Source organism: Chinchilla lanigera, unplaced genomic scaffold (assembly GCF_000276665.1).
Source record: "Chinchilla lanigera isolate Chin_1 unplaced genomic scaffold, ChiLan1.0 scaffold00013, whole genome shotgun sequence".
NCBI lineage: Eukaryota > Metazoa > Chordata > Mammalia > Rodentia > Chinchillidae > Chinchilla > Chinchilla lanigera.
The window spans coordinates 27,472,801-27,499,912 of record NW_004955414.1 but is presented as its reverse complement, the minus strand read 5'-3'; the positions used below and the strand labels follow the sequence as shown (position 1 = coordinate 27,499,912).

General features: G+C 48.5%; 1 protein-coding gene across 2 annotated transcripts in view; it reads left to right on the top strand.

The window, feature by feature from the left end:
- The window catches only part of Dkk3 (dickkopf WNT signaling pathway inhibitor 3), a 40,551-nt gene that overhangs the window by 7,274 nt on the left and 6,165 nt on the right, over window positions 1-27,112 (top strand). For both annotated transcript variants that reach the window (XM_005380293.2, XM_013512053.1), the window contains one exon: window positions 3,945-4,028. In XM_005380293.2, the coding sequence (XP_005380350.1) occupies window positions 3,945-4,028 (84 nt within the window). The remainder of the gene's footprint in view (window positions 1-3,944; window positions 4,029-27,112) is intronic.

Below are 27,112 nucleotides of genomic sequence, written 5' to 3'. Positions count from 1 at the left end.
TTTTAACTCTAGGCTTCCTGCCAGCCTAGGAGGAATCTGTCTCAGGTTTTTACGTATGTCTCAGTGGTGAGATGAAACAGAAACCAGTTCTGATGCATAGATGGATCCTCACTGCTTCCTTTAGAGGAACTCAGGTGATGCATCCGATCCCCGGAACAGAAACCCTTTGTTTCTGTGAGGTGAAATATTCGTTCATTTGCTGCTTGTCCCTCCAGAATTCTGTAGCAGATTTTTTCCCTCAACCTACCATCTGTCGAGTATCTGTTGGTCTAGCATCTTGCATGAGGAGCAAGCAGATTCTTTCTTGGCCTGGCCTGTTGAAGACAATTTTGCCAAGCTAGAGGAACATGGTAGTATCCTGGTAGGTGGTCCCTCCAGTGTGGTTTTGGCAGGACTCAGAGAACAAACTGCATCGGTCTGAGTTTTCTTGAAGAGGGTGTGCCGTACAGATATTCAAGGTCCCTGTTGGAGGCTATATAGTGGACACTCTGTTGTGTTTATCAAGGAACTTGACCTCTAATCTCATCTGAACTCCTATGGGCAAGGCCAGGATGGCTTTCTAGAAAGAGCCTTGTGCTTGTTCAAGCACCCAGGTAATTACTTGGTTGAAACAACTGTGATTCTGTGCCCTAGAATGCAAGGGGGTTAACTTTTGTGGGTCATCGCTTTGCTTATAAAGTAACTTTTGTGTGACTCTTGTCCCTGCATGGTGATGGGCCCAGATAGCTGGACCAGCTGAACAGGAGCCCTAGGCACTGCTCATCCAAAGGCTGGAGAATGAATCTGAACATGATTATTGGATTCTTCTCAAAGCCAGTATTAACCATCATTTCTGACAGAAATTAGCCAACTGGTTCAGCTGCATCTTGAAGTTGCTCCTTGTAGATGTCAGAATATCTGTGTGTGAGTCCTACCAGTAACTTGTGTAACTTTGAAAAGTTATTTAAAATTCCTGGCCCTCACTAACAGTGCTATATAATATGGATATCAACATTTATGTTATAGAATCTTAAGGGTCAAATGATGTAAGGTATGTGAAAGCTCATTGTAAATGATAAAGCGCTATGCAAATGCGAATTGGTCTTATTCTTACTGTTGTTATAGCAAAGTTATATTACCAGCACAGTGACGTAATTCTCAAGTGGGTTCCATGAGTCACCCATTCTGTGCAGTGCTTTATGAAAGAGGACCTCAGTGCTGAGGAACTTTATTTGGAAAACAGTGTATATATTTTCCTCCAAGAGATGGAAAAAATTCAAGTGGGCATAATAAAGGCTCTGAGAAGTTCTGCCACTCATTCACATAAAAATGTAGAATTTTAAAAAGATATGGCATTTGTTAATCCTGGAAAAGTTGCCATGAAGAAAGGTAGACATCATCCCTTTTCTGGGAAGAGGACTTATTTGAGTGAACATTTTAAAGCATGGTGATAAAGATATGGTCCTTCCCTCTTCAGAACTGGAATTTGATCCTTGAGTGCAAATAAGGCTGTTTCCACTTTGTTCTGGCTGTAGACTCTTGTGATATTGCAGGGACTTTAAAGATAAAGTAGAAATGAGAAGACTAAATCAGAGAAGAAAAGAGAACTTACTTGTTCCAGGTGATGCAGGGTTGTGGGCAGTAGAGGCAGGTTTCAAAGAACATAGACCTCCTAGCTCCTGGGCCAGGCCAGCCATTCATCCTGGCTTTGAATGAGGCAGGAGTGGCCTGGGTTTTCTGTTGGGCTTAGCTTTGAGGTGCCTGCATTTGGGTACAGAACCAGAGGCAGACAACAGACAGAAGCATATGGGCAAGTCTCCTGTTGTATGCAAGAGCTTTCTTGACGGAATAAAGTCATTCCCCAGAATCAGGAGTGGGAGTGCTATGGCCAAAACCTTACTTATCATGCAAGATGTTCAAGTAGCCTCACAGACCTGAAACCTATCAAAAAGAAAGTTGGTACATTAAGAAAAAAATCAGGAAAACCATCCTCTTTATGGTAGAGCAAAACAAACAAACAAAACTTACTAACCAACCCACCCAAGGAGGTAAAAGACTTCTATAACAAAAACTAGGAATTAGGAAATGGAAAGTCATCTCCTCTATCTGGATAGGCAGAATCAATATTGTCAAAATGACCATATTATCAAAAATGACATACAGATTTAATGCACTTCTTTTCAAAATACCAACAACAGAACTAGAAGAAGTAATGCTAAGGTTTATGTAGAAGCAGAAGAGACCCAGAATAGCCAGAGAAATCCTGAGCAAAAACAGCAAAGCAGGAGGCATCAAACCCTAACTATGAAGCTGTAGTAATAAAAAACAGCGTGGTACCAGCACAAAAATAGATATGTAGACCAGGGGAGTAGAATGGAAGATACAGAACCCCATAACCTTTAGCCATCTGCTCTTTGACAAAGAAGCTAAAAATATACACTGAAAAAAGATAGCTCCTTCAACAAATGGTGCTAAATATCCTAGTTATCCATGGCAGAAGAATGGGATGAGACCCATCTCTCTCAGCCTGTCCTAGAATCAAACCAAAATGGGTCAGTGACCTAGTTATAGGAACAAGAACACTGAATCTGCTGGAAGATAAAATAGGGAAAACACTTGAAGACATAGGTACAGGCAAGGATTTCCTGAGCACAACTCCAATAGTGTAAGAAACAATACCAAGAATCAGCAGATGGGATTGTATTAAATTAAAAAGCTTCTGCTTAGCAAAGGAACCAAGAATGTAAAATGACAACCTACAAAAGGGGAAAATACTTCTGCCAGCTACTCTTCCAATAGAGAACTGATATGTAATATATACAAATATATAAAGTACTAAAAAAATTTAGACCCCTCCAACAAATGATCCAGTCCAAAAAATGGGCAAAGGAAATGAATAGACATTTCTCAAAAGACAAAATACAAATGGCTAGTAAGTACATAAAAATGTGTTTAGCATCTTTAGCCATTAGGGATGTGCAAATCAAAACAACACTGAGATTCTGTCCTACTCCAGTAAAAATGGTTGTCATCAAGGACTCAAAAGCAATAAATGCTGGCAGGGTTGTAGGGGATAAATGAGCCCTTCTACATGGTTGGTGGAAATTTAAATTAGGATAATCACTGTAGAAATCATTTTTCTCAAAAATACACTATAAATAGAAATTGTGTTTGACCCAGCTACACCTCTCCTAGGTTCTTTCCCAAAAGGGTTAAATTCATTATATTACAATAGTACTTACATACCCATGTTTATAGCAACATAAATCACACTACCTAAACTATGGAAACTGTCTAGATGCCCATCAATAGATGAATGAAGAAAATGTGGCATATGTACACAATGATGCATGATTCAGTCATAAAGGATGAATTTGAGTCACTCTGTAGGAAAATAGATGGATCTTAAAACCATAATATTAAGTGAAATCAATCAGATGCAGGAGGTTAAGTATTGTGTGGTTTTTCTTATTTGAGGAAGCCAAAATATGAATGAATGTAAGAGTAAAATAAAGGAGAGATGGTAAGAAACTTTTTGGAGATGGGGAAGGGGATTGGAGGAAGAGGGAGGGAGGGTGGTGGGATATATATATCCCAAAATTGTAATTATTATGTATCAAAAACATATACTAAAAATAAAAAGTTGACATCACATTTCAAATGACGAGCCCCAAGAATGATGAGGATAGCTCCCACTGCTGAGCACCTGCTAAGTATCAGGCACCATTGCCCATGGCCACCTCCTTACCTTCTCCTAGCAACCCAAGGAGGCAGACTCTTCTGGTCTCCTGGTTCAAAGCTGAGGGTCACTGTCCATCCCACAGCTGCTGGTGGACTCTGAAGCAGGTGTGGGCATCCTGGCTACTTTACTTGATGTTCTTATTTCAGAAAAGGCAAAAGAAAACATCTTGTGGGGTTTCCCAAGTCCCTTTGATTTCACTTTCACTGTACCTGTTCTACTGCAGATAACCAACAACCAGACTGGACAGACGGTCTTTTCAGAGATGGTTATTATGTCTGTAGGAGATGAAGAAAGCCGAAGGAAGCACGTAAGTTGCCGTCTCCTGTGCCTTTGTGTGGCCCGCCCTGGAAGCTCACATTGCGGGCCATGGGCAGAGGAGCTGACTCTGCCCTGCTTCTGCCTCATTTCTGCCAGGATCCCGCAGTTCCTACTTTCTAACCAGACCTCACAGTCTGGTAGCACCCTATGCACGATATCACAAACAACAGAGAACTTAAATCCAGTTGTCATTTGCATCTCAGATGTGAAAGGGGAGCCAGCAGGTACCAAGTATACTGGCTGGGGGCCCTGATAAAGAACCCCCGAGCCTTTGGCATGGCCCACATTGTGCATAATGCTAGCCCTGGCCAGGTAGCTTGACGGCAAGATGTGGTAAGTGGCCTGAAGGGACAAAGGCTGTCCATTGTTCCAGGCTTTGGGCTCTGGTCCCTCTGTGACTTCTCCCCCTGTGTTTTCTCTTGCGTAGTCCAAAGGTGGAATGGATTTTGTCAAATTCTAAAGTCCTAATGTTAAAAGGGTAAGAAGGAAAACCTTCTGGGGACGACCCAGTGGGAGCCCCTGGTCTGATCTCCAGGCCAGAGGAGGCTCAGTGGCGCTTTGTCCTCTCAAAGGGATGGCTGGCTGTGACATGGACATGCTCAGCAGTAACAGCATTCCTCCTTTATGGGGACTTCCGGGACCCAGTTTCTCTGTCCCTGGATGCCTTACACAACCCTCTGGCTTTCCAAGTGCATCAGATTTGTGCCTTCCTCTTTTGGCCTTTTAGCTGGAAGAAAACTAGTGTACTGCTCTTCGTTAAGAAGGTGGTGTCATCTTGGTTGGAAGTTGGAAATGCTTTTGCTTGTTTTGGCATGGTGCTTCAACATTGGGCACTGGAGAACGTGTACTGCAGGCTGGTAGTCTTGTGGGCTGTGTGAGGGTGGACCGTTCAGGGGGGTCTAGTGGGTGTGGGCACAATGCAACGAACAGGAAAGGGTACTGGGTCTGGAGAATGGAAGCAATTTATTACCTACAGGCAGGGGCCATCTTGGTTTCTTCATCTTCGTGTGAAGGAACTATAAAGTAACAATGTCGCTACTTCCTAGCCATGGAAGAACGGAGGTCTATGAGACAGGGAAGGGGTTAATTGAGGTGAGAAACAGGAAACTAGCTGGCCAAGGATGCAGTCCCCATAGAAGCTGGAGTGTTCCCAGAGGGAAAGCTTGCAGAGTACCCCTGAGGGAAGTCTGTACGGGGGCCTGATGAGGGACAGGTTTGGCACCTACCCCATGATCTTATGTTCACTGGGTAGTGGGGGACACCCCTCTGTGTGACACCCCAGGAAAGGAGGAGGCTGGACGGGATGGGTAGATGCAGGACACCCAGAGGCAGACACTCAAAGTTTTACTTGATTTCTACTCAGGCCCTGAGGACATCGGGTCAGTGCGCTTCCCTGTGGGAATAGATGTCCATTTGACTCACTGGAAGGCAGATCTGGGAAGCTGATGGAGGACCAGCCAGTGTCCGGCAAATGCCCCAGGCTTTAGGGAAGACTGGAGACTTGTCAAGCTTCCTGTGAGAGGATGGCAGGTGGTGAGATGGTGTTAGGACTTCAGGGCAGACCTTACTCTTTGTAGAGGGGCCGATCTAGAGTCAGGGGAAAAAGACCTAGTTTCCAGTGTGCCCAGCAATCTCCATTCGACCTCCCTGCCCTAACACAACTGACCCAGGGCTCAAGTGCTGTCTTCACTGAGACGTGGCTCTCTCTCTCTGAGCAAGACTCTTATGAAAACCAGATTGCTTTTAGAGAAACGCAGAGGACCATGCATTGTCACTATGGACTGATTGCTTGGTTTTGCAATTTAATGATTTTTACAGTTGGATCTGAACTGCACTTCATATTACAGAAGCCATCTCTTAAGGAAAAAGGCAGATTTGTCATTGCAAAGGACAAAATTGTATGCCGTTCAAACCTTCAGCTACCTTGAACGGGGGCTCAATGTTCAGGATTTAAAATTCCCAGGTGAATTTGATTAAAAATAATCACCAAGCACCTCATGTTTTTCTTTCTTTAAATGCCAGAATGTGTGCTAACATGTATGGTAACTTGATCAGGCTCTCGGAAAGTTACAGGCAGTAACTCTAGATGCCTGTCTAGGAGTTTGCAGACTGCAAAGCCCCGTCTGTTTGTGCACTCAAGTGTAAAGGGGAAAGGGCGGGCGGGCTCGTTATTTCACCTGAGCGCATCGGCAACAGTGATGTGGGTGGACGTCCTCGCGGGGGGCTTTTGTGCTGCGTCCTCATTCGGCTGCTTCACGGGCCGGTGGGTAAGCTGGCCAGCGTTGTGCTATTTTTGTGCAGGGGATTAGGAGGAAAGCGGCATGTTGAAAGCTAGAGCAGCCGAGCCATTGTGCCCGGACATGCTTTTATTGATAGAAGAGTCTGGCCCATTTAGCCAAGGCACCATTTTGAAAGGATGCACCCTCTAGCTAAAACGCAGCTCGCAGCTGCAAGGCTCAGCATGCCTTCATCTGTTGCCTTTCTAGTTTCACTTTCTAAAATGATTAAACAGAACGAGTGTGTTTGCTTTTCCACCCAGACACACCTAGTTTGAACTGCAGGTTCACTCTTGTACCACCAATTGCAAAATACTGGTCAGTTTCTGAGGCCACGGATAGACAAATTTCAGTACCAGAAACACCCAGACAGCAGAGTTGGAGCAACAGTGACTTCCCAGCTCCAGAGAGTGACCGCCGCCAACCCCCCCAGTCCTTTTTTGCCTAGAGACAGTGAGCGAAGAGTGATGACTTCTTCCTCTCTTGTGCCTCAAGTTCTTCTCTGCCCCAGTTTGTTCCTGCAGCCAGAGGAAAAGCAGGTGCTGTTTCCTCCCGGGGCCCTATTGAATTCGCAGAATATCCCAGGACACCATGTTGTCCAAGCCCTGGGGTAATTTTCTAGGGAGACTGAGTGCAAAGAGGACAAAGGTCCCAGGAAAGGCAGCCCTTGGGGCAGAATGGAGAAGTGTGGACAAGGTGTGAGATGTGCCTGGTTTGAGCCAGGCCTCAGCCCTTATAAGCTCTGCCCTTGGTGACCCTGTTTCTTTATGGGTCGTTTGGGGCTGATAATCTCCCTTTCACAAGACTGAGGATCCAGTGTGGTGAGGTTTATAAAAGCTCTTTGTCTGAAGCTCATTATTATTGCAAAGTAATTAAAACTGGGCTCTAATTGGCCTTTCCCCTGCATCCCAGCAAATTACTGCAAAAACAATGGACTGAGTCTAGAAGCAGAGGAGATGTGGGAGGCCTTTCCCTTGATGGTGTAGCCCTGGGCTAGTTTCCTTCTGCCTCTGGGATTTGGGTCCTCTGAGTTCTCAGGAGAATTTTGCTGGGGCTGCAGCTGCGTGCTCTGAGCCACAGGGCTGGTTCACCCCAGTGCTGCCCCTCCTCTGAGGGTGCCCTGTGCACCTGGGGTGGGTGTTGGGGACGAAGGAAGGGCAAAGAGTGAAAGGCTGATAGGCAAGTGCTGCAGAGTCGTGAGCTGAGGACTCAGGCTGGCAGTGTGGGTACCGGTTCCTGTAGAAGAACGCAAATACATTGTTCTAAGGGTGACAGTGTCCCATGAATATCCAGTTCCATGCTCGTACAACCACGCAGGAATGTGGCTGTGTGTGTGTTTTTACATTCAGATTTTGAATTAACTTTGTGATTTCTAGTCATGTATAAAGTCCTCATGCTTTATCCAGTAGAAAGATGTAGTGACAGGGAAAATTAAGTAATTGCATCATTGCTAGATATGAGTAAACAATCAATCCTCCAGTAAATAGTTAATTGGGCAAGCAGATTTATGGGGTAGGGATTTCTTCTTGAGCTGTTACCTGGGATATTAAGTTGTATTCTCCTGTAGTGAGATACCCTTTGAAAAGGAGTTCATTACATATAAATAAGTCCACATCCAAAATCATACTATGGAGCTCATATATGAGTTTCATAAAAGTTGGTATAAAAGGTTGTCTTTGATCAAATGTTCACTTAGAAAAGGAAACCCAGAGCAGTATATATAATATATACATTATATAAAAATATATATAAAACAAAATATCTCATTTTTAGAAAAAGATGCATTGAAAGTGTAATTATATATGTTAAAGTGTTAATGGTAGAAATCTCTGGAGGAATTCAAATTTGGTGGGGCTTTTCCTTTATAGATTTTTATTCTTAAAAAATATTTTTAAAAGACCTTGTAAATTATTTATAATGTTGGCAGAACTACTGGTCTGTGTTTTTGGATTTTGTAAGTATTTTCATTGTGTCCGTGTTAGAAATAAATTTGCTGAGTCAGAGGGTGAGGCAACGTAGAATTGGAGAGATCCTGCTGAATTTCCCTCTAGACGATTGCACTCATTTTCCTCCTCACAGCCACTTCTGTGGCTTCTATCACCACGTCTCACCTACAGTGGGTGTCACAATGACTGATTGCTTGGAAGGCAAGGAAAGAGGACAGCTTCTTTGTGCTTTTGCATTGTTGATGATGAATAAGTCAAAGGATGGCTGTTTGAAAATTGTAAGTTGTAGCAAATATAGAGGACTCCTCAAATTGATCTCAACCCTTTCTTTGTCTCAGAGAAAGGTCACGTTGCATTCCAGCCTATTCCCAGGGCCAACTACTATTGCTCCAGGGAGGGGAAGATAGGGAGGTGGGAAGACCTAGGAGACCGTGGGCTGACAGCTGAGTCACACAGGTGACTTACATGCTATGTAAGTGATGGTGACTTACATGCTATTGCCTCTGCCCCTGAAAATTAAAGTAAGCAGACACTCCCACCTTCCTTCCTTCTTCTCTTCTTTCTACAGACACCCCAAACTGGTGTGTGCATGCCTTTGGCAGAAAGAGCACTTCAGTGAGGTAGTAAAGAGCTGGGTACAGGCATATCAGTTCAAATGGCATCCCTGCTGCTTATTAGCTGTGAGATTTGGGTTACATTTCTGTGTAGTCAGCTTTGCATCACTGTAACAAAATGCTTGTGAAAAATCAGCTTAAAGGACAAGAGATTTATGGTGGTATATGGTTTCAGAGGTTTCAGTCCATAGCCGGCTGGCCCCATTGCTATGGGCCTGTGGTGAGGCAGGGCATCATGGCGGCAGGAACTTGTGGCAGAGCAAAGCTGCTGACTTCATGGTGGCCAGGAAGAGGAGAAGGTAAGAGAGAGAGAAGGACTGAGGATAACATTTATTCTTCAAGGCCACACCCCCAGTGACCTGCTTTCTCCAACCAGACCCCAACTCCTAAAGTTTCTTCCACCTCCCAGCAATGCCATCAAATTATGAATCCATCATGGTGCACCCATTGATGAGGCCAGAACCCTCATGATCCACTCTCTTCCCACAGGCCCACCTGTGAACACTACTGCATTGGAGGCTAAGCCTTCAACACCTGAACTTTAGGAAACACTCCAGACCCAAACTATAATAGTTCCTTAGCTGCTCTATACTTCCTTCATATGAAAAATGAGATTAATAAAACTTCCTTCCATATGATATTGTTATGAGGATAGAGTGAAATAAAATAATCAGGTCAAAACCACCATATGGTGCCTGGAACACATGAATAAGAAGTCAGTAAATGTCAGCCTTTTTTGTTATTATTTGATTAACCCTAATCTCCATGCCTATTACAATTTCCAGTATTAATTACTCCTTTATTTATTTGCATGTTCTTTTGAGTACCTACTATGTTTTTGGCAGGTAACCATAAAAGGTAGTTTCTAACATCAAAGGGCACCCAGGCTAGTAGAGAACCAAAAAGATAAACAGGTTATTACAGTATGGTTGTACAATTTCTAAGGCAGAAGTTGGGCAGGGCATGGTGGGAGCATGGTGCAGGGGCCAGGTCAGGTAGTCAGGGAAGACTTTTGGGAGACAGTTCTTTGTGGGCCTCTCACATTTCTGCTCATTTTGTTGCAGTCTTTTACAGTATGTGTATAGCCAACAGTCTTGGGAGACAGAAAGATCCCTTTCCATCTATGGCAGAAGGCAGGTGGGCTTGCAGTCCACTGGAAAAGGTTTGAGTTCTCTAAGCCACAAATTCCTTAGGTATCACACAAACCTGCTGCATGTGTGGCATCTACCAGGGCCCCTCCACATGCATGTGTGGAACTTGAGGAGCTGGTGTAGATGGGAATCTCATGCCGCTTCTGTGCTGTTGGAATAAAGTCCTTTGTCTGACCCAGGAGTCTCCTGTTTTCTGCTAGTGCTGCAAACCTGGCAGACTCACTTGTCCCTTTGCAAGCAGAAGAATCCCAGACCCTTCACACTTGTTGATAGGTTTCTTGGAAGAGGTGGCAGTTAAACTGTATTTTCAGTGGTGTCTAGGAATTCTCAGTTGTGGGGGGAAGAAGTATTCTTCATTCAGAGTCAAGGAGGTATATGGAAATAAGAGCATGCTTGAGGAATATTAACTAGTTTAAAATGCCAGATCTGGACGTGTGCTTGGAGAGCAGCAGCTGAAGCTGGAGAGGATAGGACTTGGATCAGGCAGGGTTTGGAAAGTCCAGGCAAGAAGTGAGGGTACGTGCTGTGGTTAGGACTGTGTCCTACATCTGCAGTGCTTTACTGTGCCTGGGCTGTATAGTGGAATGAATTGCCACATCAGCCCCAGAGGAGAGAGCCAGGAAAATGTGGCCCGAATGGCAGAGACATCCCTGGGGACAGGGCTTTGCCTAATCTCCCTGGAGCTTCAGGCTTAGTCCCCTTTGGGCTTTCAGCCTGTGCCCTGCAAAAAGCCTGGCTTCAGGCCTGGAAATCTGGAAACTTTTACTTAGAAATGGAGCACTCTCTTTTTGCTCCATGCCAGTAGACAGGCTGGATAAGTGACAGTGATTTGACTTGAAATCTCATTAGGCTGAAGGCATCAGCCGCAGAACATGTGGATTTCTGTGGTTTCTGAGTAGCCCGAGCTTGGCAGGGGCTGCACAGCTCCTCCATGTAGGTATGTGGCTGTCCACCACCACCAGGACCTGGGGTGGGGGGGTCCCTCCAGACCAGCCTGTATAATGTCTTCCAAGGGGCCTTTGGCTCCTGGCTGTCAAAGCCCTGTGCAGTGCCCTGCCCTTCCTTGCACATGTCATCATTTTAAAAATTGTATTTTCTTTTGCTTTTGAAATAAAGTCAAGGGCCCCAACATTCCCTAATATTCCCTTATTTAGGTACAGTGACTCAGGTTGCTGTTGCTTCGAATACAGTAACTGAGAAAGTTTCTGAAAGGTGACAGTGGTCAAGACTGGCTTCACCAAAGATAAAATGGTATTTCACAGTGTCATGGAATTACAAATGGCAGAATTCACAGGGTCTGTCAAGATCCTGTAGGCCAGGAATGAATACATGTGGCACCTATGCTGCCATCCCCCATCTCCAGCCCATGGCAGACATTACTAATCAATCACAGTTACTTCCTTATGAACCCAGATAGAGCCTCAGCTATGGAGGCAGCACAGCACCGTAAGCAGCCAGCACTGATATCAGGTGGGAAAGGCCTGTACTTGAAGTCCATTTCCCACCCCTGTTCTGTGCCAGACTTCCCATTTATAGATCAGAAAACAGACATAGGTGGCATATAATGTCTCCAGATATGCAACAATCAGAGCTGGAACCTCAGCTTTTAATAGACTGTGGACCTTGAGTCTCCCATTCCAGGAAGCAGGGCAGAGATGCCCCTGTGTTGTCAGAGTGCAGAGGATTAGTAGCAGGAGAGATGGGCTGCCTCATACTGTGGAAGCCGGTGAAGAGTGATGAGCAGCAGGTTTTGTCAGGTCCCAGGGGAGAGAGCAGAAGTTCATAACATAACAAGAGAATTTTCTAGAATACTTTGAGTTCCAGAAAGGTTGAGGTTTCATCTATCCCATGTCACCTTTGTCTTTCCATGTCTTGCTTGGCATAGTGTAGGCACCCTGAATGAACACATGTCGTAGTCAAAAGCTATATGGCCATGAGTAAATGGGGAAACTCAAACAGAAGTATAAATCCTCAAAAGTGAGATCCACTAACAAACTGCATGTATGTAAATGAGTTTTATTTGTTTGAAACATGACTATCTCCTGGTTGACTGCTGGCTTGCCTGCATTCATTTGTCTGTGTTCATGAATACCCACCATTTTGGACTCTGCAACAGGTTTTATTTTCTAATCTACAGAACGCTGGATGTGGCTATATTTTGTGAGGTGAGGACACTGGAGTTAAGAGAAGTTAAATATCCAAAGTCATGGTAAATGGTTAAATGGTAGCACTGGAATAGACCCCCCAATATAAATTTTGGCTACTTCATGGAAGAGATAGATTTCCGATAGAAAAGGTCGCGCACAAGTGTGCAGCCATAATTCTGGGTGGTTTTCAAGCAGTGTCACAATCCTTCTACCACCTGATCACAGTTTGTCACTTGTCCAAGCATCACTGACCATTGCCACCTTTCACATCCAAAATACAAAAGCAGAGTCATGCAAGGGCAACCCGTGGCAAGGCACAGAAAGGGTGCTCCCTTCTGGTGACAGCACAGCCCCTCGGGGCCCCAGGAGGGGACACCAGAAGACAGTGGTCAGGAAACTGGGATCTTTCCTTCCCTCTCTTCTGTTCTTGCCCTGGACTTGCTGCAGCTGCGGAGGAACATTCTTAGCTGCCACTGAGAAGCGCTTGAAGTGGGGGGCATTTGTCTCTGTCTGAAGACATTTCAGTGATATGATGTGGAAAGGCAGCCACAAGGAAAGTGGCCAGAGCTTTCCACGTCTCATCGATCCAGGCCTCTCCACAGAGAAAGTGGGTACAAGAGGCAGAGGGAATAGGGCGGAAGACATGGTCCCCTGGTGTCTAGCACACAGTAGTTGCTCAGAGTAAGAGTCCTATCTCCTCCTTCTCACCCTCTGCAAAGCAGGCGTGTGGCATGGGGACCTGCTCTGCATGAGGCAGCACTGATCTGGTCTTGGGCCTTTGACTTGGTCTCCCTGCTGCAGGATGCCTGTTGTGCAGGGGGAAGGATATCCCCAGAGACATCCTTGGAGACAGGACTCTGGAGGCAATGGGAAAAGCAGAGCTGCTGGGTGGGGCCTTGCACAAGCGGAGCTGAGCCTGAGTCTACTGACCTTTGCCCAACTTAGCCCCACGGGCTCTGGCCTGGGCAGTAGTCTTTCTCCATCTTTGAGCCTCTGAGAAAGTGAGGCCTTCTGCTGCAGGCCAGCCACCTTTCCTTCCGCTCAAGGCATCTCCTTTCTCCCTTCTGTTCTTTGGCCTGTTCCACAGCTACCCAGCTCAAGGATGCAGCTCAAGGAAACAGCTGTGACATGCAGGGGGAATCACTGATGATGTGTCAAGGGATCACCTGACACAGCCACTAGAATCTTGTTCCTCTGCAGAGCAGACCTCTTCGGCCTGTGGAGAGCTCTAACTCCGAACCTCTTGGGTGGATGAGGAAGATGGGAAAGGTGGTCTAGTCTTTGTTTTCTCCTTGGATTGCCAACATTTTGGGTTGTCTGAGCCACGTTGAGTGGAGGAATTGCCTTGGGTGCTGTATTAGTCACCTTTCCATTGCTGGGACAAAATACCCGACACACACAATTAGAGGAGAAAAGGTTTATTTTGACTCAGAGTTTTAGAGGTTTCCATCTGTGCTTGGCTGGCTCCAAGGCAGGAACACCATGGCCAAGGGGTCTGATGGACGAAAGCTGCTCACTTCAGGGCAGCCCAGAAGCAGAGCAAAAGGGAAAAAAGGGCCAGAGGGGAAGAGGGCAGGGACCAGATACAGTCCCCAAGGACACACCCCATGGCCCACCCAGAGATACAGAAGTGTGCCGTACTGAAGTTCTAGGCATCTCTGGAGCCAGTCAAGGTGACAAGATTAATCATCACAGCCACATATGAAATATATAATATAGTTAATGTACATCAGTAAAAAAGAACTTCCTCTTTAATATATATTATCACTGGGGCTATGGATTTAGCTCAGCAGCACAGTGCCTGCTTGGCAAGCACAAGGTCATGAGTTCGATTCCTGGTACCGGAAAAAAACAAAACAAAACAAAACAAAAATGTATATGTATATATATATAATCATTGTTGTTACATAAGAGAGAGGTGGCTCATAAGAGAGAACAAGCGGCTGCAGGCTGGACATGCCTGGAAAGGGAAAGGGTCTGAGAAACTGGACAGTGAAGATTTATTACTTTCTTCCCAAGGCAAGGGAAAAACAGTTTTAAGGGCCTGGGTTAGGCACTGTCAGCTCCCTGACTCATATAAAAAGAACAAACAGGAAACCAACTGAGTAATGATGGAGAAATCCTACCCACTGCCGTGGTGGAGAGTTGGGAAGGCAACCACAGTGAGTGAGCAGCAAGAGCCGCTGGAACTCAGCTGGTGCTGTGCAACTGCTGAGCGGCCTGAGCAGATGCCTTCATCCCTGTCAGCCCTTCCCTGAGCACACAAAGGAATTGCACAGCCATGCAACTCCAGGCCTAGCTGGAGATCAGTAATATGAATGTCGCTAAGCTTCACCCCACTAAGCGCTGTGTTTAAAGGAAGGTGATCTCAGGAGGACCTGCATGTGGAGTGTTGGGAGCAGGGAGACTCTCAGCTGTAGCTGCCCCAGGAGGCCCTGACTGGAGCGTCATCTGCCTTGTCCCCTGAGCACTAACCCTGGTCTTCCCGTGCCCATGAGAATGCGAGGCCCAGGACATCACTGCCGTGACAGTGGCTCTGCTGCCTCCCAGGGCTGGGCAGTGTTTGTCTGGGCAGATGCCAGCACTGGGGAACTCAAAACTGTGGGTGTGAGAGCTGCACAGAGTGGCAGAGCCTGCAAACCGGAGACGAAGCAGGTACAGCTGTGAGCCAGCTGCTGTTTTCCACCCTGCAGCGGAACAGAAGGTGATGGAGAGCACCCCGAGAGTCCCATTGTGTGGGTGAGAGGTCGAGGTCAAGCAGTGCAGCCCTCAGACCAGAGCCGCACAGAGGCTTGCAGGAGATATTCCTGCTGTCACTTCCGGAGCTTACTCCTACAAGGGCTAGCGTGATACCACAGACTGACCTTCCCTGGAAGCTCCATCATCCCCACCATGAAGGCTGGTCACAATTCCCTGGATGTGACACCTCCTGCATCTCCTTCTGGGAGGGCTTCCTCGCATCCCTAAGACACTGTGGTCAAGAAGCGCTGTGACTCTTTAGACATGTGACAACCTCCTTAATGTGGCTACCGAGATGCAGTTGCTCAGAACGTTTATTCTCAGAGTGAAAGGACAAAGACCCTCATCCTGAACTTCCGGCATTGAGAAAGTCAAGGTTGGACTTGGTCAGGCGGTGCTCTGTGTCTGAGACCAAGCAGGGCCACGGGAGCACCTCCAGCAGCTGTTGTAGTGACCCAGCCCTTGCCGAGGCCCGAGGCCCTATGGAACTCACGGGGTTCACGGAACTCAAGCCCCGCCTGGCCCTTGCCTGGGGATGGAAGTGGCCCAGCCAAGGAAAGCAGCATTTTCACCGGTTTTACTTGGAGAGCAGCCATGAAGGGCAAGGAGGTGGAAAGCTTATGAAGTCCATAAAGTGACTAAGCAGAGTATGAAGATGGACCTCCACACTTTGAGTGACTGCCTGAGATTGCCGGGGGCACAAAACCTGCCATGGTCATGTTCTAGCTGCTTCTAGGTAGCCTGCTTGCGGGGGGAGCCACCCTGCCCAGAGGCAGTGGCAGGACATGCTGAGCCCGGTCCCCACCCTCAGAGCACCGAGCAGGGTCTGGGCAAGCAGAGGGCGAGGTGAGACACGCTGCGTTCCTGTTCCCCATCAGCCCGAACTTGGTGTAGAACAGTCATTTGTTATGCTCCCGGCTTCTGATAGGTACCACAGGTGACTTGTTTCTGATCCAGAGTGTCTGGGAGCTCACACCTGAGGCCAGAGGTGACAGTCAGCTAAGGCAGGACTCTCCTAATGGCTCTCTTCATGTGGACTTCTGCTGCTGCTTCTGGGATCAGTGCCAGTGCCACGATGTCTCCTTGAAGGCTGGATTTTCTCAAATTATGGTGGCTTGGTCCAGAGGGCAGATATCTGATGAGTTAGAGAGCCAGGCAGAAGCTGGATAGCCTCATGGCCTGGCCTTGGAAGTCATGCAGGGTCACTTCCTCCATATGCAGTTCATTAGGAATGAGTTACGTGTGCCCTGGAGCCCTCTCGTCCTCCTGGGATGGGATGGGATGGGATGGGATGGGATGGGATGGGATGGGATGGGGTGGGATGGGGTGGGATGGGATGATGTGTATGCTGTTCTTCCTGTCCCCAGAAACCATCACAGGGTCCAAAGAGGCACCAAGTGCTCTAGGTGAAGTAGAGACTGGTGGTCCCATTGAAGGTCCAGGGCTTTGGGGATTGAGTAATGTTCTCCTCCACCTTCGGTTGCCTTGAGATGCCAGTGACCAACCAGCCATGGGTCATTGCTGGATGGGTCAGTCCTCAGAGAACGAAGCCTCTTGGAGTCACTGCCAGTCCTCCCAACCTGGATCTTGGCTTTCCCAGGGTGAGTCTTGATGTCTTACATCTGGACCCCTCTCTTTCTTCTCTTCCCCCAACTTGCCCTGGAGTTTTCCCTGAGGGCCAGTCAGCTGCCCAGTGGGGAGCCAGGGAAGGCTTCAGCCGGAGGAGTCATTTGTGCTGCTTCTTGAAGATGAACCAGCAGATAAGGGGTTGGAGGAGTGTTATGGTTTGAATCTGTGTGTCCCCCCAAAGCCTCAAGCGGCCAGGCTTGAGGGGCAGGCTATTAGAGTTCGAATATGGGTGTGAGAGCTGCACCCGCCTGGGAGTGGATAGTTTGCATATGTAAGGGAGAGGAAAAGAGTGCTTGGGGCATTCCTCCCCCATTCCGCCCTGGTGTGTGGTTGTTCCTTAGCTGTGTTCTGCCGTCCTGAGCTGCAGCTCTTTGCCGTGTGCCACTGTGCCTTATAATTTGCCAAGTACAGACTGAAACTTCCACAAACTGTAAGTGAAATAAACATTTCCCTCCTTAATTTTGGGCATCAGGTATTTTGTCCCAGCAGCGAGAAAAAAAGTAACCAAGACAAGGAGCATGGGCTGAAATCTGGACTGAGTGAGCTCAGAAAGTCAGGTTGGGAACTGACCTACGAAACTCTGAGGACCGCACAGAGTTTGGACTTCAGGTTAGAGAGGGTGGAGGAGGTAGAAGGATGTCCTCAGGATGAAGGTTTACAGGCACTCACAGCCACAGTTAATTTGCTGCAGTTCAGGACTCTTGAGCACTAAAGACCCAGAGACTGGGCATTCTCAGCCTTTTTCCTGATTAAATTCAGACCTCTCTCGTATGTAACCAAACAGCAGAGGTGAGGAGCTTGTCTTTCAGGCACAGGAATATTCAAATGCCATCCAGGATGTCCTCCATCTGACATCAAGATCCTGAGGAACCAAGCTTGGTTTTCTGGGGGTTGCTGAGTAAGCGAGAATGAACACCGGGCGGTGGGGGTAGGGACTGGAAATGCTGGGACCTACGAGGCACAGTCAGGGTAGACAGCTCCCCAGCAACAGAACTCCAGGCCCCTGTCTTCTAGGTCACTGGTTTTTCCATTGTCCCTTCCTTGTCACATTATTTTATTATGCCAGTATCAGAGATGCAGGCAGACTGTTCCCAGGGCCCGGAAGGCAGGCTGTCTCCTCCAATTTTGCAGATTGAATTAGTCCAACCCTCCACCTTTTGAGGGCCCCGCCTGGCACAGCTTTGCGAACAATTATGATCAGAGATATGCATAATCAGATTTGTGCTTCAGGGAGATAACTGGGCTGTGGTGTGGAGCCTGGTGGCTGGAAAGCAGCTCTCGGCTGCCGCGCGCTATGTGAGACTGAGCTGTGACCTGAGACATCTGTGGGAGCAGCAAAGCTCTCCACCGCCTGTGAGAAAACCCCATGCTTATGTCTGAGCCTGGGAGAACCCCACCAGAGCCCCTGAGGAGGGTGGAGGGGCAAAGGTTGAAGCAGTGTGGTTTCTCTCTAGCACTCAGCGCCTTCCCCAGCGACCCAGTCCGCCATTCCATTCCTGGGAACCTGGCGAGAACGTGCTGTCTACCCACTGCTGGAAGCATTGCTCGTGCATGAGGCTTGAGACCCACCTGGGCTTGGGGTCGCGTGCTGCACAGGAGACACTGTGGCACATACAGCCTGCAGCCTGCAGCACCCATGGCCGTTGGTCCTGAGAAGAGCTGCCATAGCTGAGGGGGCCGCACTTAGTGAGGCCCTGCTGGCCTTCTGTCACTTTACTGAGTGCAGCGGAGAAGATGGAGCTCTGGTGGGTGGGAGCACAGCAGAGGTGGGTGGACCCCGATGGATAGGAGATGATGGAGCCAGCTGGGGAGGCCCAGGGTTCTCCCTTTATTGATTTGTGCCTTTCGCTAGGGGTTGTCAGCTTTCTGTTGCTGCCAAAATCAGTGTAAAAAGAGGAAGGGTTTATTTTGGGCTCATGGTTTCAGAACTGCAATCCAAGGTTGGCTGGCTCTGTTGTTTTGGGGCTGTGGGAAGAATAGCACAGTGGGGCTTACACAGTGGGGCAAGGTGCTCACCTCCTGGGAGAGAGAGGAGGAGCTGGAGTCCCGTACCATCCCCTTCCAGGCCATACCCCAGTGACCTCACTTCCTGCCACTAAGCACCGCCTCCTGCAGGTTCCGCACCTTCCAGCAGCAACAGAGGCTGGTGACCAGGCCTTTAGTACACGGGCCTTGGGGGACATTCTAGGCACAACTTTAGCACCCGTATGGAGTGCTGTCCACTTCTGCTGCTGCTTTTACCCCACAGGGAAAGGCTTGTGGGTAGAGGGTCTGGCTGGGAAGGGGCCTTTGACCTGGGCATTTGGCTGGCTGGTCCCTCGCTGCTGTTCGATCAAGTGTTAAGGGCCCAGTTCCACCTCTCCCTTGCTGTTTGACTTTGGACAGGTTGCTTAGCCTTTCTGTGCCTCCGTTTTCTCATCTATGAAACAGAAAGGAATAATAACCAGAAGGATCAATTGTATCCCTGCGATCAGTCCAGCATCGGTTGAAAGGTGACCTGAATAAATGCTCAGGGTGTTGGGCACCCCTGCACATGGGAGCTGTGATGGGAATGTTGGCTGCCATGACTGCGGTTGTTTCCTTACAGTCATTGTCATCATGCAGAATCAGAGGACTTTTCTCCAAGGACAGCAGCTGCACCTCCAACAGAACCCTGATGTCCAGGCCAGAATATGGAGTGCAGAGGAGTGGGGCACCCGTATTCTACCTCCTTCTGGGGGATGATGGGGCTTATGTGTATAGCTGAGGGTCTCTAGGGTTTATGTGTATAGCTGAGGGTCTCCAGGGTTTGGGAAGGTTGTCCCCAAAGTGTTTGTGGGCTGCCTTTGTGGCTTTGAGGCTACCACCCCTCCTCCTGTGGCCCCAAGCCCCTCCCCTTGTCCTCCTGCATGAGTCCCACCCTGACTCCAAGCAACATAGCTTCCTTCCTTCCAAGGAACGTAACTGTAGAACCTTCCCCCTTAGATTGGCAGGTAAAATACTGTGTGGTGCTAAAACGATTTTTCGTATGTCTGTCCCACACAAATATTGGGGCATCCTATACTAAAATGATATTAATTGTTTATCTGAAATTCAGATTTCACCAGGTGTCTTTTATTTTTGTAAAATCTGGTGATCTTACTCTGAGACCCCAGACGGAGGACCCTGCAACATGGAATGAGGAGACGCTGAAGTAGGGAGGACTGAGGCCTTCGTGCGGGAGACCCAGAAGCGCTTCAGGATGGGTACTGTCCCCCCATTTGGCCTGGAGTCCTGTCGGCATCCTGGCCTGCAGCACATGGAGTGCCAGCTGTGTGCTAGGTGTGGTTGGGAAACACAGACCCAGGCCACCTTGTGCCTTGGGAATGGGAGCTGGGACTGAGCAAACCAAAGACCGGAAAAGCACTGACAGAGCTGGCTGGGAGGGCTCCCTCCGCCGCTGCAAGCAGGCGGGGTGACAGGCACGTGGCAGATTAGATTTGGGCCCGTGAAGAATTTTCCTTTGGAATGAAGTCTGGATGTCAGTTCTCCGGAGGAGGTGCAGAGCACTCAGGCACAGAGAATGTGCTGGAAGGAGCACGGGGCTGGTGCTGTGGCCTGGCAGCGGGACAAGGTCTCCGAGGAGGCAGCAGACTGCTCTGTGCAACCGCCTCTCTGTACCCAAGAGGGGTGCAGAGGTCTCCCCAGGCTGATAGACAGGTGCCCTGGAACTGGGGCTGTGTTATACTGGGGGCAAGGGCAGTGGAGGTGGGGGAGAGAACTTCTGGCACAGAGGGTTTGGGAGTAGGGCACACTCCGCACCTCAACGTGCAGCACCCGGCTGGGGCTGGAGGCACCTCCTCTTCCCTGGGCTGGGTGACTCAGAGAAGAAAGAATTGTCAGGAGTATCCCCAAGTGACCCAGGTTTTTGCAGATGCTGGCATTTTAAGATAATGATAGCTGGCATCGCTCCTGCCCAGGTTTTTCCACAGGGCTGCCTCTGCCAGAGCCTTTGGCAAGGTTGCCACCACCCTGAGCTGACAGAATGTCCAGTGCCATGTCCAGGAAAGACTGGAGGTGCTCAGTTGTGTTTGAAACGTGAGCACTTTACAGGCTCCAGGGACTGGTCTTGTCTGCAGGTCAGAAAAGGACTCCCAGGAATGGAGAAAGTCTGACTTGGAAGTTCCTAAAATAGAGGGATGGAATGCCCTGCTTCCCTTTCTAACCCTCCAGTCACCTGGCACCAGGGCTGGCCAGGTGGACCCTGTCCTCCTGCAGGTACCTTCTCTCTGAGAGCTCTGGAGCTCCTGCCTGTCTCACACTGTGACCCCAGAGTTTGCCCTTAACTCCATATAGCCTTAGGTCATGGTCTAGTACAGCCCTGACACTTACCCACGACTTGACAAGCAACTTTATCTCATTGCCTCAGCTTCTTTGTCTGTACAATGGGGCTCCTCTTGCTCACTTTGGAAGATAAGCTAGAGGTGAAGATGAGCTAGAGGTGACAAATAGGACCTCATCTCCAGAACTGAGTTGTGTTGATATTTTCATGCCCTCTGCCCCTTTGCTTACCCTCCTTGGTCAGTTGCTGCCATTCTGTGCATCTGTCCTTCCCTCTTTTCTTCACCCTGTAACAGTGGGCTCTGGAGAAGCAGGAGGTTGTGTTGTGATGGGCAGAGCTCCCGATCAAGCCTGACATTCTGGGCTTTTCAATGAAAAAAAATTCATCATGAGGATGCAATCATTGGCCTGAACTGAAGCTCTGTAAGTTGCAGGGTCCTCCCTGGAGCTATCCTTGAGCTCCTGCCTGCCCCAGTTTGGCCCTGCAGGTAGAGATGTGCTCTAGGACTTAAGTGACTTGGGGTACTGTGCACAGATCTTTCAATACATCCAGAAACCTGATAGGTCCTCATTTTATAGATACAGAAACCAAGGGGCAGAGAAGCGCCCTAATTTGCCCAGGAACAACTGGTCAACCTGTATTTGAACCCAGGCATGGTCCCAAGAGCCCGAGTCTCACCCCCACTACCCTGCACCAGGCTTGAGTTGCCCAGCAGTGTGGCAAGTGCACCGTCAGGACCTGCGGGAGGACATGTGGGGGACAGTGAAGGACAGAGGTGTCCAGACGCTTGTGATATGGCTCTGCAAGCCACCACCCCGCAGCAGGCCCCCAGTCCTGGGAGAACTGGGAACTTGGCCACTCCACCTGACATCCCAGCTTCTTTCTAATCCTGGGAGCATTTATGGCCCAGCATGACTGAAGGGTTAAGGATGACTGACCCCTAACTGTGTCTCCAGCCAGGTCCTGAGTAGCCAGAGCTTTTGCAGGGCTGGGGTGGTGAAGCCGAGGGCTCTCTGGTTGACCGTGATCTCTGCCAGGGAGCCCTGCTCTGGTTCCCGCATCCTTCAGGGTGTGCTTGTGTCTCCCTTCTGGCCTCCCCTCTGTCCGCTGGCAGCAGGGAGATCCAGAACAGAGATGTGGGTGCCGGGCTCCTGTGGAGGGAAGAGGCGTGGCAAGTGCCAGTGCCACTGTGATCAAGTAACGCTCACTGGCCACCTGACAGAAGAGTATCTTGTCACAGTTCTGGAGACCAGAAGTCCAAAATCAAGGTGTCGGCAGCTTTGTTTCCTTCTGGGGGTCAGGAGCGCAGGATGTGCTCAAACCTCTCTCTCTTTGGCTTGTAGATGGTGTCATCTCCCCAGTATCTTTATGTCACCTTTCCTCTGTGCATCTGTGTCCAAATTTCCCCCTTTCATGAGGAGAGCAGTCATTGGATTGGGGCCACTCTTCTTCACTAAGTGCATCTGTAGTGGCCCTCTCTCCGAAGAAGAGCACATGCTGACAGATTTGGCGTTAGGACTTCAGTGTAAGAACTTGGGAGGGGGGACTGGAGGCCATAGTGGGGCATTTTGAGGCAACACAGTGCAGTGAAAAGGGTAAGTACTTGGGATCTCATGGACTTGGTTAAAACCTCAGCTTTCCCTCCAGGAAGGATGACCTTGGGCTCTAGGCTGTTGCCTCATCCGAAAGCAGAGGCTGAATCACAACCACAGGCAGGCCTTGGAAACCCTTGCATGGACTTGGTTGTTGTCTCCTCACCCCACGGCTTTTTGCTTCAGCTTCCGGGGAGCATCTCCCCCACTGATAAACTCTGAACTAGAAAATCAAAGAGGTGGAACAGCTCTGCCATTTGCCACTATTTCAGGGTAGTGGTAAAAGTCCTGGGCAGTTTCACTATTTTAGGATACTGTTGAAGACTGAGGCAGTTTCCAGGCCAGCGCCCCTGCTAGATCTCATGCCATGTTCCCAGGCTACTTCCCTACAGGCTTCTGGGCTTTCTAAATATAGCTGCCTTCCTGTGACAACAAGAAAACCATGTGGTAGTCCTCATGACCAGCTTCGAAGCTGGCACTCCGGGTGGGAGGGGGAAGCAAGAATAGACAGGGGATGGCAGCGACTGCAGAGGAACCCTGAAACCCATGTGGCTGGCTTTTGTCATCCAGCTGTAGGGACATTTAGGCCTAGATGCCCAGGGGATGTGGCCTTGGCCTGTGCCTGCTGATTTGTTGTGTGGGCAGGCCCTGCTAAGCCGTGACTGAGCAGGAGGAGACATTTGGTCTGGGGAGAACAAAAGGATGATCTGACTCCTTGGGAGATGGGAAGAGCTGGTGTTTAGCGTGCCTGGTGTCACCTCTGACAAGGTGACTCTGGGCAGATCTTTCACCTGAAGCCTCAGTTTCCACACCTATGAGGTGAGGGTAGTAACCATGCTGAGAGGATTAGAAAGAATTTGTGCCACTTGGTGGTCACTCTTGGCCCTGGGAAGCCCGTCCTTGTGTTGGGATACAATAGATGGGATTTTGGGCCCCAGAATGCCAGGTGCGGTGCTCAGCATGGTGCCTCGTCCCTCACGCTGGGCAGCTCCAGTAAGGCCTTGTGCTCTGCCCTTGGTGGTCTTCAGTGTGGGCTGCATGGCTTGTGAAGTCCTCCCTGAAGTCCCAGGGCCTAAGACAGAGGGGCCTTGTAAAGGACTCACCCTCCAGAAGTCAGAGGGAACCAAACCCAGAACCTCCATGGTTTTAGATGGGCAAGCTACTGAGACTCATGTGCCTCAGGTTTCAGCTGTTCAGCCAGCCTGGGCCCAGTTGGGTACTGAGAACCCTGCATATATTGGCCCCAGTGTGGACAGAACTCTTGAGCACGGCTGACAGAAACTCGAATTATTGAAAATGGTAAAACCTGGCTATCTCACTTCTGGGCCTGCCTGTGCTTAGGGGCCACCAACCATGTCCTTTCATCCCATCTGTTCACTTCTGCTGAGGTTGGAGGACCTGACCTCTTACTTAGGGTAGTGACACAGAATGATGGAGCTCCTCCCTACTGCCGAGGGGTCCTTGGGAGATACTTAGTATGAGCAGTCTTACCATAGGGAGAGCCTGGTCTTTCTCTAATAAGAGGCCACTCTGCCCCAGGACTTCCTTCATAGGCCACTTCCCATCTCCGTGATATCCTTGGATGCCAGTCCTCAGTGTGCACAGGGACAGAAATGCAGACTTGTTGGAAGATGCAGCCCTACTGCTTTAGTCTTGCCTTTCTGCTGACAAGCTGGCCACTGGCCAGGATGTATGGGGAATCAGGCATTAGAGATGTGAGCGGGGAGGGGAGCACATGCCTCGTTCTCTGTTGCTATGGCCATCAGACACCCCGAATTCACTCCATACCACAGCTCCTGCTGTCCTCTTTGCCTTTTAACAGAGGTCAGATCTGTACCCCAACATCACATAGCTCTTAATCAATATTCCAAGTTTGTGCATCAGGCAGTTCCAAGGTTTCTAATATGACAGTTCTAACAAAGGATTTCTGGGGGCTGCTGGGAATGACCCTGCACCACCACAGCAAGCAAGCTGGAGGGCTCTATCATAACAGACACTGAGCTTTCTCATGAAATTCATGTCACATTAACCTGCTGGAGGTCTTGGAAGTAGCCAAGACCTGTCAGCAAAAGAAAACAGTAGCTGTAGTGTACTTGAAGTTTTCAGAGGTCTTTGGCAAGCTTCTACGACCACGAACTTTTCCTTTCTTTGAAAAGATGGAATTGCTTCACTGTGGCTTGGCAGGGCTTGGACACTTTGTTACACACAAGAGTCCACAGGAAGAGGAAGCAGTTCTTGGCCATGGACATGTACTTTTCTTGATGGAGAATTGTGAACAGCAGAGTCTTGTGGGGATGGGGCCCATGTCCAGCATAGCTCTTGAAATTCTGGAGGGAGGATGGTGGAGGATGAAGAAATGAAGACAAGAGTCAGAAGCTGAGGTCAGGTGGAGCCCCTCTCCTGATGGGAGAACGGACAGCCCAACAACTGCAGCGTGTTTACTTATACAATCAGCATAAGAGGCTGTTTACAAAGAATTGTAAGGGGAGGGAAAGAGCTGGAACAGAAAGAACATCTAATCTTCAACAAATCATGTCTTGGTGGTTACACAGGGAACAAGAGGGAAGTTGTCCATATTTTCTCAGGGGAAGGCCAAGTCACTTCATGTCAGCTCCCTGAGCTGTGTGCACTTCTCATGGGGCCCTGCCAAACTCATGAGAAGCAGTGACCTTGTCCTAGATACATGAGGTACAGACAGCTTTGCTTCCAACAGATGGCTCACGTCCTTTTAATGAAAGGTCTGGAAAAGGAAATGTGTAGTGAAAATTCCAAATCTATGAAGACTTCTGGGGAATGGGAAGCCCAGTTAATGGCAAGTTCTTCACTTGCGATCCCAGTCATTGCTAACAATCAACACTTGGTAGCTGGTTTGCCAGAGTAACACACAGAGGTTTCATCTGTTGACCATATGGCCACTGTGTGTCCATTGTGTAGCTGGACACAGTCACATGTGTGTTGTTATTCTGCTTTTAGACATGGGGTTATAATTCTGGCATAGGTTTGCTTTACTTACTGGTGCATTATGGAAATCACTGTGCAAAGAACTACTTCATTCTTTTTAATGAGACATTTCTACACACAGTGTCTGGGTAATAATCAGGGCCCTCTAGTTGGGTATTTCTGCTATTTTTGGATTACAAATAATATAATAGTATAATCTTAAGCATCCTCATATTCAAATATCTGCACTTAGGGCAAGTGTTTCTAAGGATGGTCACCTGGAAGGAAAATTGCTGTGTCAAAGGACAGATGCATTAAGCTTTTGATCAATGGGCTTCCTGTAATGAGAGGATTAACTGCCTACAAAAAACAAAATATCTAGTCCAGTTTAAATTACCCCCAAAGCACCTGGCAATGCCCATTTCCTCAGACTGGATATTAGTTTCCTATTGGTGCTGTAACAAACTGCCACAACCTTGGTGGTTTAAGATCTGTCATCCTATGTTTCTAGAAGTCAGAAGTCTAACTCAGGTCACACTGGGCTAAAATCACAGTGTGGAGAGGGCTGCATTCTTTTTGTTTGTTTGTTTGTTTTTTGTTGTTTTTTTCTAGTACCGAGAATCGACCTCGTGCTTGCCAGGCAGGTGCTGTGCTGCTGAGCTAAATCCCCAGCCCCCAAGAGGGCTGCATTCCATTTGGGAGGCTTAGGGGAGTATCTGTTCCTTGGACCTCTTTCTCTTTTATCTGTAAACCCAGTGATAACCAGTGGAGCCTTTGTGGCATCTCACACAAAGTCATTCCAACTCTGACTCTTCTCCTATCTCCCTTCCCTTTTTAAAGCCCTGGTGATTACACGAGGCATGCTGGGTAATCCAGGATAATCTCCCAGTCTTCAGGTCAGCTGAGTATCAGTCTAATTCCATCTTTTCCCTTTGAGGTAACAGTACAGGCTCCTGGGTGCATGTGGACATTTTAGGGAGGGGGTATGATTCTGCAGAACTATGATGATCAGCCTTCTACATTTTTTTCCATTCTGACATTCTGCTCTTTTAAGCTGCATTTTCTTGACTACTGGTGAAGTTGAACATCTTCTTCTATGTCTTGAAGAGGCAAAACGTCCTTGTAATTTACTTGTACCCTCTGTCTCCTTTTCTACCAGGTTGCCCTTTTGCCTTTTCTATTCCCAAGTGCATTATGAATTCCTTAAGATCAGGGACCTCCTCATAGTAAATTTTGTGTCCCACCCAGAGCCTCAAAATGCACTGGGATTCAGAGAAAGGATTTAGCCTGTTGGTCTTTCCTCCCTCCCAGCGTCATCTCTCCCACTCTGCTCTCTTTGGAAGGAATGTCAGAAAGCTTCCAGGCAAGCTGCCGGGTTGAGCCTGTATATGGGAAGGTGTGATGGGCTGAGACAGAGTGTCTTGTGACTCCCCTTCGGAGCTCTATATTCACTGGTTTCTTATCCAGATTCCACCAGCCTCACATTGAAAAAGTTTTTAAAAACTGCTTCATGCTGAGGTGTATGCATGTAGGAGGCGTTGTAAGTAATCTACAGATGATTTCAACTGTGCGGGAGGATGTTCCTAGGGGCTTCTCTTGCTATCGTGGGATCCCAGTCTAGCGGACCAAGTGTCCAGACCCTGGCTGTGCCTTTTAACCCTCAGAACCTGTTTTCTCACCTGTAAAAACAGTAGCAGTGATTCCTCACATGTTAAAGTGGCCGAGAAAGTAATAGGAGT